Source organism: Lepidochelys kempii, chromosome 19 (genome assembly GCF_965140285.1).
Source record: "Lepidochelys kempii isolate rLepKem1 chromosome 19, rLepKem1.hap1, whole genome shotgun sequence".
NCBI classification, from domain to species: Eukaryota; Metazoa; Chordata; order Testudines; family Cheloniidae; genus Lepidochelys; species Lepidochelys kempii.
The window spans coordinates 15468550-15481590 of NC_136398.1; the positions used below are offsets into that span (position 1 = coordinate 15468550).

General features: G+C 49.6%; 1 protein-coding gene across 2 annotated transcripts in view; it reads right to left on the reverse strand.

The window, feature by feature from the left end:
- Positions 1–6960: 6960 nt before the first annotated feature.
- NKAIN1 (sodium/potassium transporting ATPase interacting 1) overlaps positions 6961–13041 on the reverse strand; it is a 207187-nt gene continuing 201106 nt past the window's right edge. For both annotated transcript variants that reach the window (XM_078849431.1, XM_078849430.1), the window contains one exon: positions 6961–8070. In XM_078849431.1, the coding sequence (XP_078705557.1) occupies positions 8061–8070 (10 nt within the window). In that variant the 3' untranslated portion in view covers positions 6961–8060. The remainder of the gene's footprint in view (positions 8071–13041) is intronic.

Sequence of the window (13041 nt, forward strand, 5' to 3'; positions counted from 1 at the left end):
GAGCTTGGCCTAAGTGTTCTTGACAGGTAACTCAGAATAGGGTAGGGAGCAGGTAGAAATTAATAAATCAAAAGCACCACAGAAAGGCCAGTGGGCTGAGATGTGGCCACTGCTGTCCCTGCTGGGTCGGTGGGAGGCTCGTCCAGTGGCGTCCCGCTGCGTTCTGAGCATGGCTGGCTTGGCTGACTTGCCCAGGCTCAGCGGGGAGGTGGGATCTCACCACAGAGCCAGTCACTACTTCTTTTCTTTTCTTTTTTCTTTAGAAAACAGCTATTTTGTCTCAAAATTGTTGCCTGAAAGGTTTCAAACTTCCCTGGGTAGGAGCAGCCGGTTCCCTGCCTTGTCAGGGAAGGGGGAGCGGGAAGCAGTGAAGGCCCATGGAGGGGCCCTGTGGCTTGTGACACAGTCCAGGGGAGACCCTGTGCGGTGACACGTGGCAGCACAGGCTGGGAACCAGAGCAAACCGCAGGGTCTGGCTGTGTCCAGCAGCCGCAGTGTCTGTTACAGCCAAGGCCCCTTTTTCTCCAGCAAGATATTGTCCCAGCCAGGCTTCCTGCTTCCGCTAAGCCCCGGCACTGCCATGCCCACTCCCCATGCCTCTGCATTAAGCACCCTGGCCCAGATCCTCCAAGGTTGATGGATGTTAGGAAGTAGCTCCTCCCTCCCCATCTAGCTTCAGGCACCCACCCCATCCTCTGCAGCGCAATAACCCTGACCCAGTGATCAGCGCCCGCTGGAGGGGACGGACGGGACACTAGGGGAACCATGTCATGCCTTTGCTGAGAGCCTGGAACAAGACGGCTCAGAGGGACATTTCACTCCGCCTGCCCTGGGGGAGGGTCAAGAGATGAGCTGCAGCAGGACCCAGAGTGGTTTGCCAGGCAATTTGGGTCAGCTGCAGTTTTTAATAGGAGCCAGTTTTGCTCCAGAGCAAGGAGCAGATCCAGGCAGACACCTGTGTCTCCCAGCGTCTGGCACGGGTAGGATTCCGACCTGTGTGACTCGTGCGCTGAGCAACCCTTCTGTGCTGGGAGCTGCTGGCCACCTCCCTTGAAGCTCCAGACATTTCACCCCACCTGCGTAGCTCCAACCCCTCTCCTTGCTGCCTGCACCCCATGGCGGGTTAGAGCCCATGTGGCTGAGCGGCAGGCAGAAGGCCCTGGCTGGTGTGCTGTTTGCAAGAGCTGTCACAGTTCCATGACTGCTGGGGCTTTCTAGGAGTGACAATCCTTTGATTTCAAAATGGAAAATATTTCAAACAAGCTGGGTTTTTCCGGACAGATTCCTCCTGAAATGGAAAGGGATCAAAGGGAAGGAGATGGGAGTGCAAGGGGGCTGCCGGGGCCATTTCCGGAGGGATAATGACAGGCAAACGTCCATGTGTCCCTCCTTCCTGTGGCCTCTTTGTTCCCAGGCAGCTTACAAATAGCTAATGTCTCTGCTGGATCCACATCCAGATCTGGGCCTGTGAAAGGCTCCTGGGTCACAGGATGCAAACACCTGCAGGTATTTTCCACACAGCAGCTGTAGATTGCTCTTCACCAGCTCCTCTTTAGAGCAACATTCAGAGCAGCCTAGCGCTGTTTTTAATGGTTTGTTTCCGAAGAGTTTCTTCCTTGTTCTCTGTTGCTGAGAAACATGGCTCCCAGGTTGGGACCTGACCCAGCGGGGGCTCCAGGCCAAGTGGCAGGAAGAGGCCCCTTGCCAGGTGGGAAGCCCTGATTTTCTTTCAGGGTTTTCACTGGCTCTTAAATTAACGTGGAAACTCTTTGTGTCAGCTACTTCCCTGTTAAACTGTGCGTTGGCCTGCTCTGCTGATATGGGGCCCAATCCCGCTGAACAGCACTGATTGCTGACCAGAGCTCTGACTACCACAAGGGCTACTCACGTGTGTGTGGGGGGGCGGGGGGTACCTTGCAAGCTGCCTCCTTACACCGCTGCCTGGGCTTCCTGCATCACCGGCACAGAGACAGCAGTGGGTGTGAGGCCGCTACGCCCCTTCCCATGCAGGTGAGCAGAGACTGGACTGGCAAGGGTGGGGAGTGGACAGAGCTGACCCTGCCCTTTGCAAGGCACTGGCCAAGAGCAGCACAGCTGGCATGGAGGGGGGGAGTCCGCTGTGCCAGCTAAAGGACTGGCACAGATTACTTTACCCCTGCAGTAAGCAGGGAGCAAACAGAGACTATCTGAGTCACAATTCAGCCCCTGCCCTGGGCCTGGGCCAGTGTAACTACACCCTAGCCCTTCCGCAGTGTTTGTGGGAAGTCCCCAATATAGCCCGTAGCAAGCACTATGCTCAGTAGCAGGATCAGACTTTGCCTTTGTTAGCTGCCTTGCACATTGCTGGCTGCACTGCAGCGGCAGAGTAAATATTGTAGGTCCTGTATAAACAATGATGATCATTTTTTGTTGTAACTCCCCAGTGACTTGGTGAACAATTGCATCCCCTCCCCCCCCCGCCCCCGGTTCCCTGCGGCAATTTTGAATGCAGAGCTTTTTCCCTACTGGATTTAAGGCAGGTCGAATTTCAGGCCTAAACTACTTGACGGGGTCCCTTTAAGCTGGTGATGCATGATCCGCTCAAACATTTGCAGCGTTCACAGCAGCCCATATTGTTACAACAGTGCCTCCACGTGGGCCGGAGGACGTAAGGTTCTGTCAGCTTTTCCTTTCTAAACCCTTGGGTCGGATGGTTTGCTGCGGTAGTAGAAAGTCGTGGTCCCAGGGGAACGTAGTGCCAAAGGGTCTCAGTCCCAGAGAAAGAGGATATTAAAACCGAAGCACACGCCACTTTCTGGCCACCCGCCCCGACAGCACCGGCGGTGTGTAGCGGTAGCATGCAAGGGAGCCATGGGAACCCAGGTTGCGGCTGCTGGGTCTAAAGGCTGACAAGGCAGACTTGGTGCTCGCACATGGCACTGAGAGCAAAAGGCTCTTTGCCTGGAAAACAGGGGAGGCAGAGGAGCTGGGCAGGGCATGGGGCAGGGGGTTGTGGGGCGGGAGGAGGCATGTTGGTATGGATTGATGCTGTAGGTCAGGGCCTATGGAAGGGGCAGTTTCATAGATTCCAAGGCTGGAAGAGCCCTTTGTGATCATCTGGTCTGACCTCCTGTAAGGCATAGGCCAGGGACCTGCCCCAGAATAATTCCTAGGGCAGATCTCGTCGAAAAACCTCCCATCTTGATATAACAATGGCCAGCAATGGAGAATTCTAGAAAGGGGCGTGCGAGCCTGTAGTAAAAATGCCTGGAATTCGGGGTGGAATTCCAGCTCCCCAGTTTGCTAGAGCACACACAGCCGTAGTGATGAGGATCTGGCCATGGTTCAAGAGGCACCAGGAGACTCTTCACTCTTTCCTCCCTTAGGCAACAGCGAGATGAAGACAGGGAGGACGTCGTCTTCTGGAGAGAGCAGCCTCAGAAGCTCTCCTGGAAATGTCCCTTTAAATCAGCTCTGATCTCTTCAGAAAGTCCCTGTTGCCGGGGCCCAGCCCCTGTCTATGCTGCAGGGAGAAATTCTGCACTGAGTACGCTGGGCTCGGTGCTGTGGCCTTATGGCCTCTGGCTTTGTGAAGCCACTTAACTCCCCTGACATGAGTCCAGCTGTTCCAAGCACATCATCAGGATTTCATTTCCCAGTACCATTGCTCTGGTGCTTTCCAAAGCCCCTTATTGAGGCAGGTGAGTATTACCTTACCCCTTGTACAGACAGGGCTGCTCAGGCAGCGAGAGAGGAAGCAGCCCCACCAGGAAAACAACCCAGGTCTCCTGTCTCCAACCAATGAGGAATGTGGTTTCTAGGCTTGCACTGCGTCATGCTTTCCAGTTCTCCTTCTTCCCCAGTCTCCTACACCCTTTTGCTTGCCCATTCCACCAGCGATGGGCTAGAATGTCCCCAGGGGGTTCTGAACTTGCTCTGAGTTTGCGGTTCTTGGGATCTAGGATTTCAGTAAGACAGCAATGTGCTTCCTGATGCTGCAGGCACGAGCCAAGGAAGAGGGCTGGCCTGTCCCATGTTGACAGTGGATTTGATGCTCGCTGGCTAAACTCCTGAAGCCCTAAGTAGCAAATGCCTGCAAGGCTCAAAGTGGCAGCAGTGTCCCCTGAAGTCACTGGGAGACCGGGTGTTCAGCACCTCTGCCAATCAGACCCCAGTTCATCAGTGCCTTTTGTACATGGTGCAGGAGTTAGGAGCCAGACAATCAATTAAAGGCCTGGAAACTTAGGCCCAGCTCTTCCAAGGGAGTCAGCTGTCTCCACACCTTTGAGGATCTGGCCCTTAGAGATCAGACTCTGTCTCAGCAATAGCAAAACTGCATCTGCAGCCCACCATGGGGCACAAAGTCACGCGCCCATCCTCATCTCACCCTCACTGGGACTGCAGTGGACGGGCCTAGCGGCAGCTCCATCTGGACAAATGTCACATCAGAGACATCGCCACTGCAGCTCGCACTAAGGGCGTGACTATAGATGGAGTTATTCCTGATTAGCTCCGTGTGTAGCCACTCTATTCCAGATCAAGCATCCTGTCTCCACTGCTGCTACTGCCAGGGGGAATTCCGGCTCCCAGGTTTGCTATTGCAGATGCAGCCTTGGAGATGAGGATGTAGCAAGGCTTCAGAAGGCTTCAGAAGACTGTCCAAGCTCTTTCCTCCCTTGTGCAACAGTGAGTGTGCCTTGATTCTGGCTTACCCCTTTCGTGGAGTGAATCAGGAACACTTCATTAGGAGCAACTCCATGTGTAGACAAGCCCACTTGTTTGCTATCTCAGCGGAGGGCCAGCCATGCCTTTTCCCCACGAGAGGGTGCTCATGCTTATCAGCAGTGGGGATGCATGGGCTGGGGAAGAGGGAAAGAAACACCGTCCATGTTGACCCAGGATATATAGGGCGACTTCATGATTGCCCATCCAGCACCATTCTTAAGCACCAAAAGTCTCTCTCACACACCCCTACCGTAGGAAAGGCCCAGCAGTGTCACCTAAAGACACAACATTGGCCTCGGTTGCCTTGACTTTCTGATATGTAATGTAATATCATAGGCAGGGTTGGGGGTTTTCGCTTTGTTTGGCATTTCCTTGGTCTTTGAAAAACAATGTTGTCCTTGTATGGAGAGACTGAACTGGGTCACTTTAGATTCAGGCACTTATACAATAACATTCATTATCGTATTTAAATCATATCTACATAGCTGGAGAGGAAGCAGGGTCAGTGTTACCAAGCTCAAGGATTTACAAAGCAAGAGGCAGGCCCCCAAGATCATGAGACTGGCTTACAAATCACGAGATTTAAAAATACTCAGTAATACACTTGTGGTTCTGTTTCTTTGTCACCTGGTTTTAGAGCCTTTGGGATAAACTCCCTTCGTGTTTTCAGTAGGGCTGTCAATTAATCGCAGTTAACTCACGCGATTAACTAAAAAAATGTAATCACGGTAAAAAATTAGTCGTGATTAATCGCAGTTTTAATCACACCGTTAAACAATAGAATACCAATTGAAATGTAGTAAATATTTGTGGATGTTTTTCTACATTTTCAAATATATTGATTTTAATTGCAACACAGAATACAAAGTGTACAGTGCACGCTTTATGTTATCATTTTTATTACAAATATTTGCACTGTAAAAATGACAAATAAAAGAAGTAGGATTTTTCAATTCATCTCAGACAAGTACTGTAGGGCAATCTCTGTCATGAAAGTGCAACTTACAAATGTAGATTTTTTTTGTTACATAACTGCACTCAAAAGCAAAAGAATGTAAAACTTCAGAACCTACAAGTGCGCTCAGTCCTACTTCTTGTTCAGCCAATCGCTAAAACAAACAAGTTTGTTTACATTTACAGGAGATAATGCTGCCCGCTTTTTATTTACAGTGTCACCTGACAGTGAGAATAGGCGGTCGCATGGCACTTTTCTACCTGGCATTGCAAGGTATTCACATGCCAGATGTGCTAAAGATTCATATGCCCCTTCATGCTTTGGCCACCATTCCAGAGGACATGCTTCTATGCTGATGATGCTCATTAAAAAAAAAATGCATTAATTAAATTTGTGACTGAACTCCTCAGAGGGAGAATTGTATGTCCTCTGCTCTGTTTTACCACATTCTGCCATATGCTTCATGCTATAGCAGTGTCAGATGATGACCCAGTACATATTGTTCGTTTTAAGAACTCGTTCACTGCAGATTTGACAAAACGCAACAAAGGTACCGATGTGAGATTTCTAAAGATAGCTACAGCACTTGACCCAAGGTTTAAGAATCTGAAGTGCCTTCCAAAATCTGAGAGGGGAGAGGTGTGGAGCATGCTTTCAGAAGTCTTAAAAGAGCAACACTCTGATGCAGAAACTACAGAACCCGAACCATCAAAAAAGAAAATCAACCTGCTGCTGGTGGCATCTGATTCAGATGATGAAAATGAACATGTGTTGGTCCGCTCTGCTTTGGATTGTTATCGAGCAGAACCCATCATCAGCATGGACATAGTCCTCTGAAATGGTGGTCGAAGCATGAAGGTACATATGAATCTTTACTGCATCTGGCACATAAATATCTTGCCATGCGAACACCTGTTCTCACTTTCAGGTGAAACACGAAGCGGGCAGTATTATCCCTGCAAATGTAAACAAACTTATTTGTCTTAGCGATTGGCTGAACAAGAAGTAGGACTGAGTGGACTTGTAGGCTGTAAAGTTTTACATTGTTTTATTTTTGAGTGCAGTTTTTTTGTACATAATTCTACATTTGTAAGTTCAACTTTCATGATAAAGAAATTGCACTACAGTACTTTTATTAGATGAATTAAAAATACGTATTTTGGTTTTTATAGTGCAAATATTAGTAATCAAAAATAAATATAGTGAGCACTGTACACTTTGTATTCTGTGTTGTAATTGAAATCAATATATTTCAAAATGTAGAAAACATCCAAAATATTGAAATAAATGGTATTCTCTTATTGTTAACAGCATGATGAATCATGCGATTAATCATAATTCATTTTTTTAATCACGTGATTAATCACAATCAATTTTTTTAATTGCTTGACAGCCCTAGTTTTTAGGCTTTTCTCTGAAATCAGCAGAGCTAGACACTTCCCTTTTTAGGCATGAAAGCTGAGATTTTCCTGCAGTCTCTTGATTCTAGAAGCTGGAGCTTTAAGGAACTAACCAGCTGTTGTGAGATTTGTGATAAAACCGCAAGAGCTGGCAACACTGCAGCTTCTTGCTGCGCCTCAGGGGTCAGTGGGGTGCTGTGGCTGTTTGCCAGAGGCAAGAAGCACCCAGCTCTCACTGCCAGCCAGCTGACAGAGTGTATTCCTCCCACCACCACGGAATTCATTAAGTGCAGAATATTCCCCCCTCCCCCACCCCATGAAATGTCCTTTCGGATTGGCACTTATCTATGCTGAAAAGGGACACACTAATTCAAATAAAGATGTGGATAAAATTAAAAAAGAAAATAGTCAATTGAGATCCTACCTACCCTCCTCTGGTCAGTTTCACCCTGCCTTAAACACAGATACCTGATGCATTGCTAGCTACTCAATCCACCATCCGTATTGCCAAGTCATGGCACCAGGGGTTCAGAATAGAACAGCTGACATCACTTCATGGATGGACGGCAGGAGTCCAGTCAGGGTGTTGCTGAATAAAGCTGTTCCTTAGAATGAATCTTCTCCCCATCCTCCATGAAAATACTTGTTTTCCACTATGGTCCTTGCTCTTGTTGGGAGTTACACCTACTGGTGAGATTTGAACATTAGCCAGTAGGTGGAGCCATTGCACCTCTTTTGGGCCCTCAGTCTGGGCAGAAAAGTAAGTGTGTGTGTGTGTGTTTTTTCCTCTGGTGTTGCAGCAAGTCTCTGAAAACTGTGAAACTGCCCAGAAGGAAAATAAAATGAAACCAAGATGAACCCAGGGCGTTGGCTCCATGCCATCCTCGCCTTTGGCGTGTTTTGTTGTTGCTTTTGGGACAGTTCGCAATCGTTCGGCGCATCCCGCCACCTCACATTCCCACGAAGATCCAGGAGGGGGCGGATTCCAGGGCGCAAGGGAGTTACCCAGATCTAAGGGAACAAACCAAAGGCACAGAGTTAGGAAGACGTCTGGGACTGGCACTGAGCCACCTAGCACTAGAGACAAAGAGATTCGTTATCTAGGTAGGGCCCCAGATGGGTTCTGTGCTTGCCAGACAGGAGACAATGTTCCTAATCAGAGCAGCTTAAGAGCTCAGTGGGCATGCAGCTTTGCCCTCCTCTCCCTCACTCGGCATGGGATACTTCCCCCCACCAGTTATTTGTACTTGAAGGCCCTGATGGATGTCGGGGTCCCATGGTGCTGGGTGCTACACAGATACAGCGTAAGAGACAGTCCCTGCCCCAGAACACTCCCAGACTGAACAGACCCAGCAGACAAAGGCCGGAGGGGAGGGACGATGATCATCCACGCTTGACAGAGGGGGAATTGAGGCGGAGAGATTCAGGATCACACAGGAGTCCTTGACAGAGGTGGCCATTGAACCCAGCTCACTGCTCTCACCGCAAGGTGTCCCCCGTTCCTGGGGTGCTGGCACCCTCGCAATGTAAGAGAGACTCTCAGTTTTCATCACCAATCCATTTCCAGCCCTTCTCCTTGGAGGCCTGGCGGGGGAATGGGGAGAGCCGGAGTCTGTGACTGGGCACTGCCTCTCCGTGCTGCCTATCCTTGCAGCTGCTGGGACACACATGGCTCCCCATCCCCTGATCACAGTGTGGGGGAGGCCAGCGCTGTTGGGGCCAGGGCTGCTACAAACTCCCTCCCTTCCTGGTGGCTGCCTGCTGCTGAGCCGACCCCTCTGCTAAACAGCCAATGCAGCCCGAGAGCCAAAGCTCTGCAAGGGAGAGGCAGCTCCCTGCAGCAGACTGGGGCCTGCCCTGCACTGAACAGCTGGGCTGGCGTAGCTCTGCCAGTGAGGAGCATGACAAAATCACACTGGCCAAAGCTGCGCCCATGCCGCCAAACCCCCATACAACCGGCCTTGTGCTGGGGGAGTTTCTTTTGTGTGGTATGAGCTCTGGGGCGAATGCACTCTGGTGACTGTATGAGCTGCATCCCCAAAGGGAGGGTTTGCCAGCCTAGCCCTGTGTCGGGATTGCTATACACCAAACCCTTTGCAGCATAGGAGCCGACTTCCCCTCTTTTCCGTGGGTGCTCGACCCCCCCCCCTGCCTCCGGCCCCACTCCCACTCCACCCCTTCCATGAGGCCGCGCCCCGCCTCGCCTCTTCCCAACCCTGCCCCGTCCCCATTCCAACCCCTTCCTCAAAGTCCCTGCCACAACTCTGCCGCCTCCCTGCCCCTATTCCAGCTCCTTCCCCAAATCCCCACCCCGGCCCCGCCTCTTCCCCGTCTCCTCCCCCGAGCACACCATGTTCCCACTCCTCCTCCTACCTCCTGGAGTGTGCTAACGCTGCCAAACAGCTGTTTGGCGGCGGCCACGTTGGAAGCACTGGGAGGTAGGTGGAGGAGTGGGGGCGTGGCATGCGCAGGGGAGGAGGAGGACATGGGGTGGGGGCGAGGGTAACGTGGCTGCAGAGCACCCATTAATTTTTCCCCGTGGGTGCTCCAGCCCCGGAGCACCCACGGAGTCGGCACCTATGCTTTGCTGTGTCAACAAAATCCAAAAAGCTCCTGACTCAGAACCAGGAAACTGACCCTTTCTGGGAGCTTAGGCAAGTCACTTCCCACGCCTGTTTCCGCCACCTGATGGTAAAAGACGGTTACTTAGCTGTATCATAATGGTTGTTCTTTGAGATGTGGGTGCAGCCATGTCCCATGCCTGGGGCACCAAAGATGGAGACTTGCCTAGCAGTACCCACAGGGGCAGCTCTCACTCCCCTCCCTGCAGTCCCTCCCAGGGCTCCATAAGGGTGGTGGTGCCCCGACTCCCTCAGTTCCTTCACACCGAAATCGCCGGCTGAAGACTCCGATGCAGAGGGGCACAGGGTGGGTCGGGAATCACATGTCTGCACCCACATCTCGGAGAACAACCATTATGACACAGACACATAACTGTCTTTTCTCCTTTGAGTGGTTGCAGACGTGTGTTCCACTCAGGCAGTTCCAGCAGGGGTGGGCTCAGAGTCTATCGATGGAGTGAGTTCAGAACTGCCTTCCAAAGTTTGCATCCGATCTCGAGGCCGTGTTGACAGCATCATGTCTAGCAAATATATGCAGAGAAGACCATATTTCAGCCCTGCAGATATCGCTAAGAAATGCAGCCGATGTCACCTGAGTGCTCACTGAATGAACGTCGAGCTACTTCATAAGCGGAGGTAATGAGCAGTTACCCATTGGAAATGCTCTGCATGGAGACTGGCTGTCCCTTCATCTGCAGCGTAGGACAGTGGCTCTCAACTTTTACAGACGACTGCACCCCTTTCAGGGGTCTGATTTGTCTGGCCTGCCCCCAAATGTCACCTCGCCTAAAAGCTACTTGCTAACAAAATCAGACATAAAAATACAGAAGTGTCACAGCACGCTGTTACTGAAAAACTGCGGACTTCCCCATTTTTACCCGGTAATTATAAAATAAATCAACTTCAATATAAACATTGTACTTCCATTGCAGTGTACAGTAGATAGAGCAGTACAAACAAGTCATTGGCTGTATGAAATTTCAGTTTGTACTGACTTCTCTGGTGCTTTTTATGTAGCCTGTTGTAAAGCTAGGCAAATCTCTAGATGAGTTGCTGTACCCCCGGAAGGCGTCTGTGTACCCCCGGGGATACATGTACCCCTGGTTGAGAACCACTGGCACAGGAGCTAGAAAGGTGAGGTGATGAATGAAACTACTTAGTCCTTGCTAAATAAAATGCCAAGCACCGCCTGACGTCTAAGCTATGTAGACACTGCTCCTCTGCACTGGAATGTGGTGCGGGGAAAAACAGAGGTAAGTAAATAACCTGATTACGGTGAAACAAAGATACGATTTTGGATTAAAATTTTGGGTGTGGTCTTAAAGCCACCTTGTCCTTGAAGAATTGAATGTGTGGAGGATCTGCCATTAAGGCCTGCAACTCACTAACTCATCCTGCGGACGTTGTAGCCACAAGGAAGGCCGTCTTCTGAGAGAGGAGCACCCATAAACAAGTTGCTATTAGCTGGACCAGCAGACCCACCAGCGCCGCCAGGACCGTGTTAAGGTCCCGCAATGGCACCGTTTCTTTCATCAGTGGAAAAAGAGTGAGGTCATGTCTTTTACTGGACCAGCTTCTGTTGGTGAGAGAGACAAGCTTTCAAATTTACGCACAGATCTTCTTCAGGTCACTCTGTGTAAACTCAAAAGCTTGTCTCTCTCACCAACAGAAGTTAGTCCAACAAAAGATATTTTTTTACTCACCTTGTCTCTCTAATATCCTGGGACCAACACAGCTACATCAACACTGCATACAGCCAGTGGAAAAAGACAGATAATACCTTTAAAACATGCTTCCCATCATAGGGTTTGAGAATTCCTTCCATGGGAGGATGGAAAGCCGAGAGCACCTCCAAGTGAAACTTCAGGAATCTCAGAGTGAGGCCTGAAGATTTCAAATGCAGCACCTACTCCAAAATGTCCTGAATCTGCAGTAACATAGGCTGGATTTGCTTGGAGAAATGAGACCGCCTGCCCGCAAATAGCTGGGGCATAGATATGACAGTGACAACAGACTGCCTAAACGTAGGCACAGAAGGTTTCCTCCATGATTTGTGCCTGCCTCGCGGTGCAGGATGGCTGACAGAAATATTGCTCAGGATAACATTGCTGCTGCTCGTGCTGTTGGTTCCCAGAATGCCATCTCTTTGCAGCCTGGATATAAATTCCCGATGAACACAGGGTGACCTGGGAGCCTTTGAAAGCGTGTAATGGCTCATCAGTTTTCTCTGAGGGTAAGAGGTGATCATCAAACGACAAGTCCTCTATGCTTTGCTGGGTCTCAGGCACTCCACCAGAGTTTTGTAACCATGACATTTTTCACATCATTACAGCCAAGGCCATGAGCCTGGATGAAGAATAAACCATATCCAGTGCAGATGTCTTGGCCGCTAAATAACATTCCATAATGAATCCCCTCCCTGGAGGATTCTGGTAACTTGCCCACAAATTTGGACATAGTGTCCCTGTTCACAAAATCATATTTTGATAACAGACCCTGCTGGTTTGCAATGCGTATCGGCAAGGAGGAAGTCGAGTAGACCTTTCTCCCCATCGGATCTAGCCTTTTGAACTCTTTTTTTTTAGGCACAGATTTATATCCTCCCTGTCTCACTCACTCATTTGCTGCTTTCACAACCAGGGAATTTGGAGCTGGATGGGTGAAAAAGGATTCGAAGCCTTGCATTGGCACATAATAGCTCTTTTTATGACTGCCATAAAGTGTACAAAGTTCTTTAAACAACTGGGACTCAAAAGCAGCTCCCTAATCTGTCAGCATGTTCATTGGGTACCCATACGGCCTTACAGAATATGTCCAGAAGAACTGAGCCGTAGTCTCCACTGACAAATCCTTCACAGGAATTGCCACCACAAATGTAGTGTAATGATCAGTCATGACAAGCACATAGGTAATTTCAATTTTAAATGATCTAACATCACCAGTGCCAATAGACCATTGTGATCAGTAGCATGCAAGGAGGTTCTATCAAAACTTCCAGCTTTATTTTTCAGGTTATATATTTCACATTTCTGACACCACTGTACAATGTCCTCCTTCATCCCAATCCAATAGAACCTCTTTCTCAAGTTTGGTTCTGTCTCTTTATCTCCAAAATGTCCAAACACACTGTGATAAGCTTCTAATACCATCCTTACACTCTGTCTGGGCAAGACAATCTGTATGATCTTCTCCTTAGATTTATTTCAGAGTAGCAGCCGTGTTAGTCTGTATTCGCAAAAAGAAAAGGAGCCTTCCTTACCAACCTCCCATTTCTTGGAGATATTTTTGGTGTCTCTGCAGTTTCACTACCTTAGCTGGTAACTTTTCCCAGCAATCAACCATCAGCACTTGATCTTTTCTT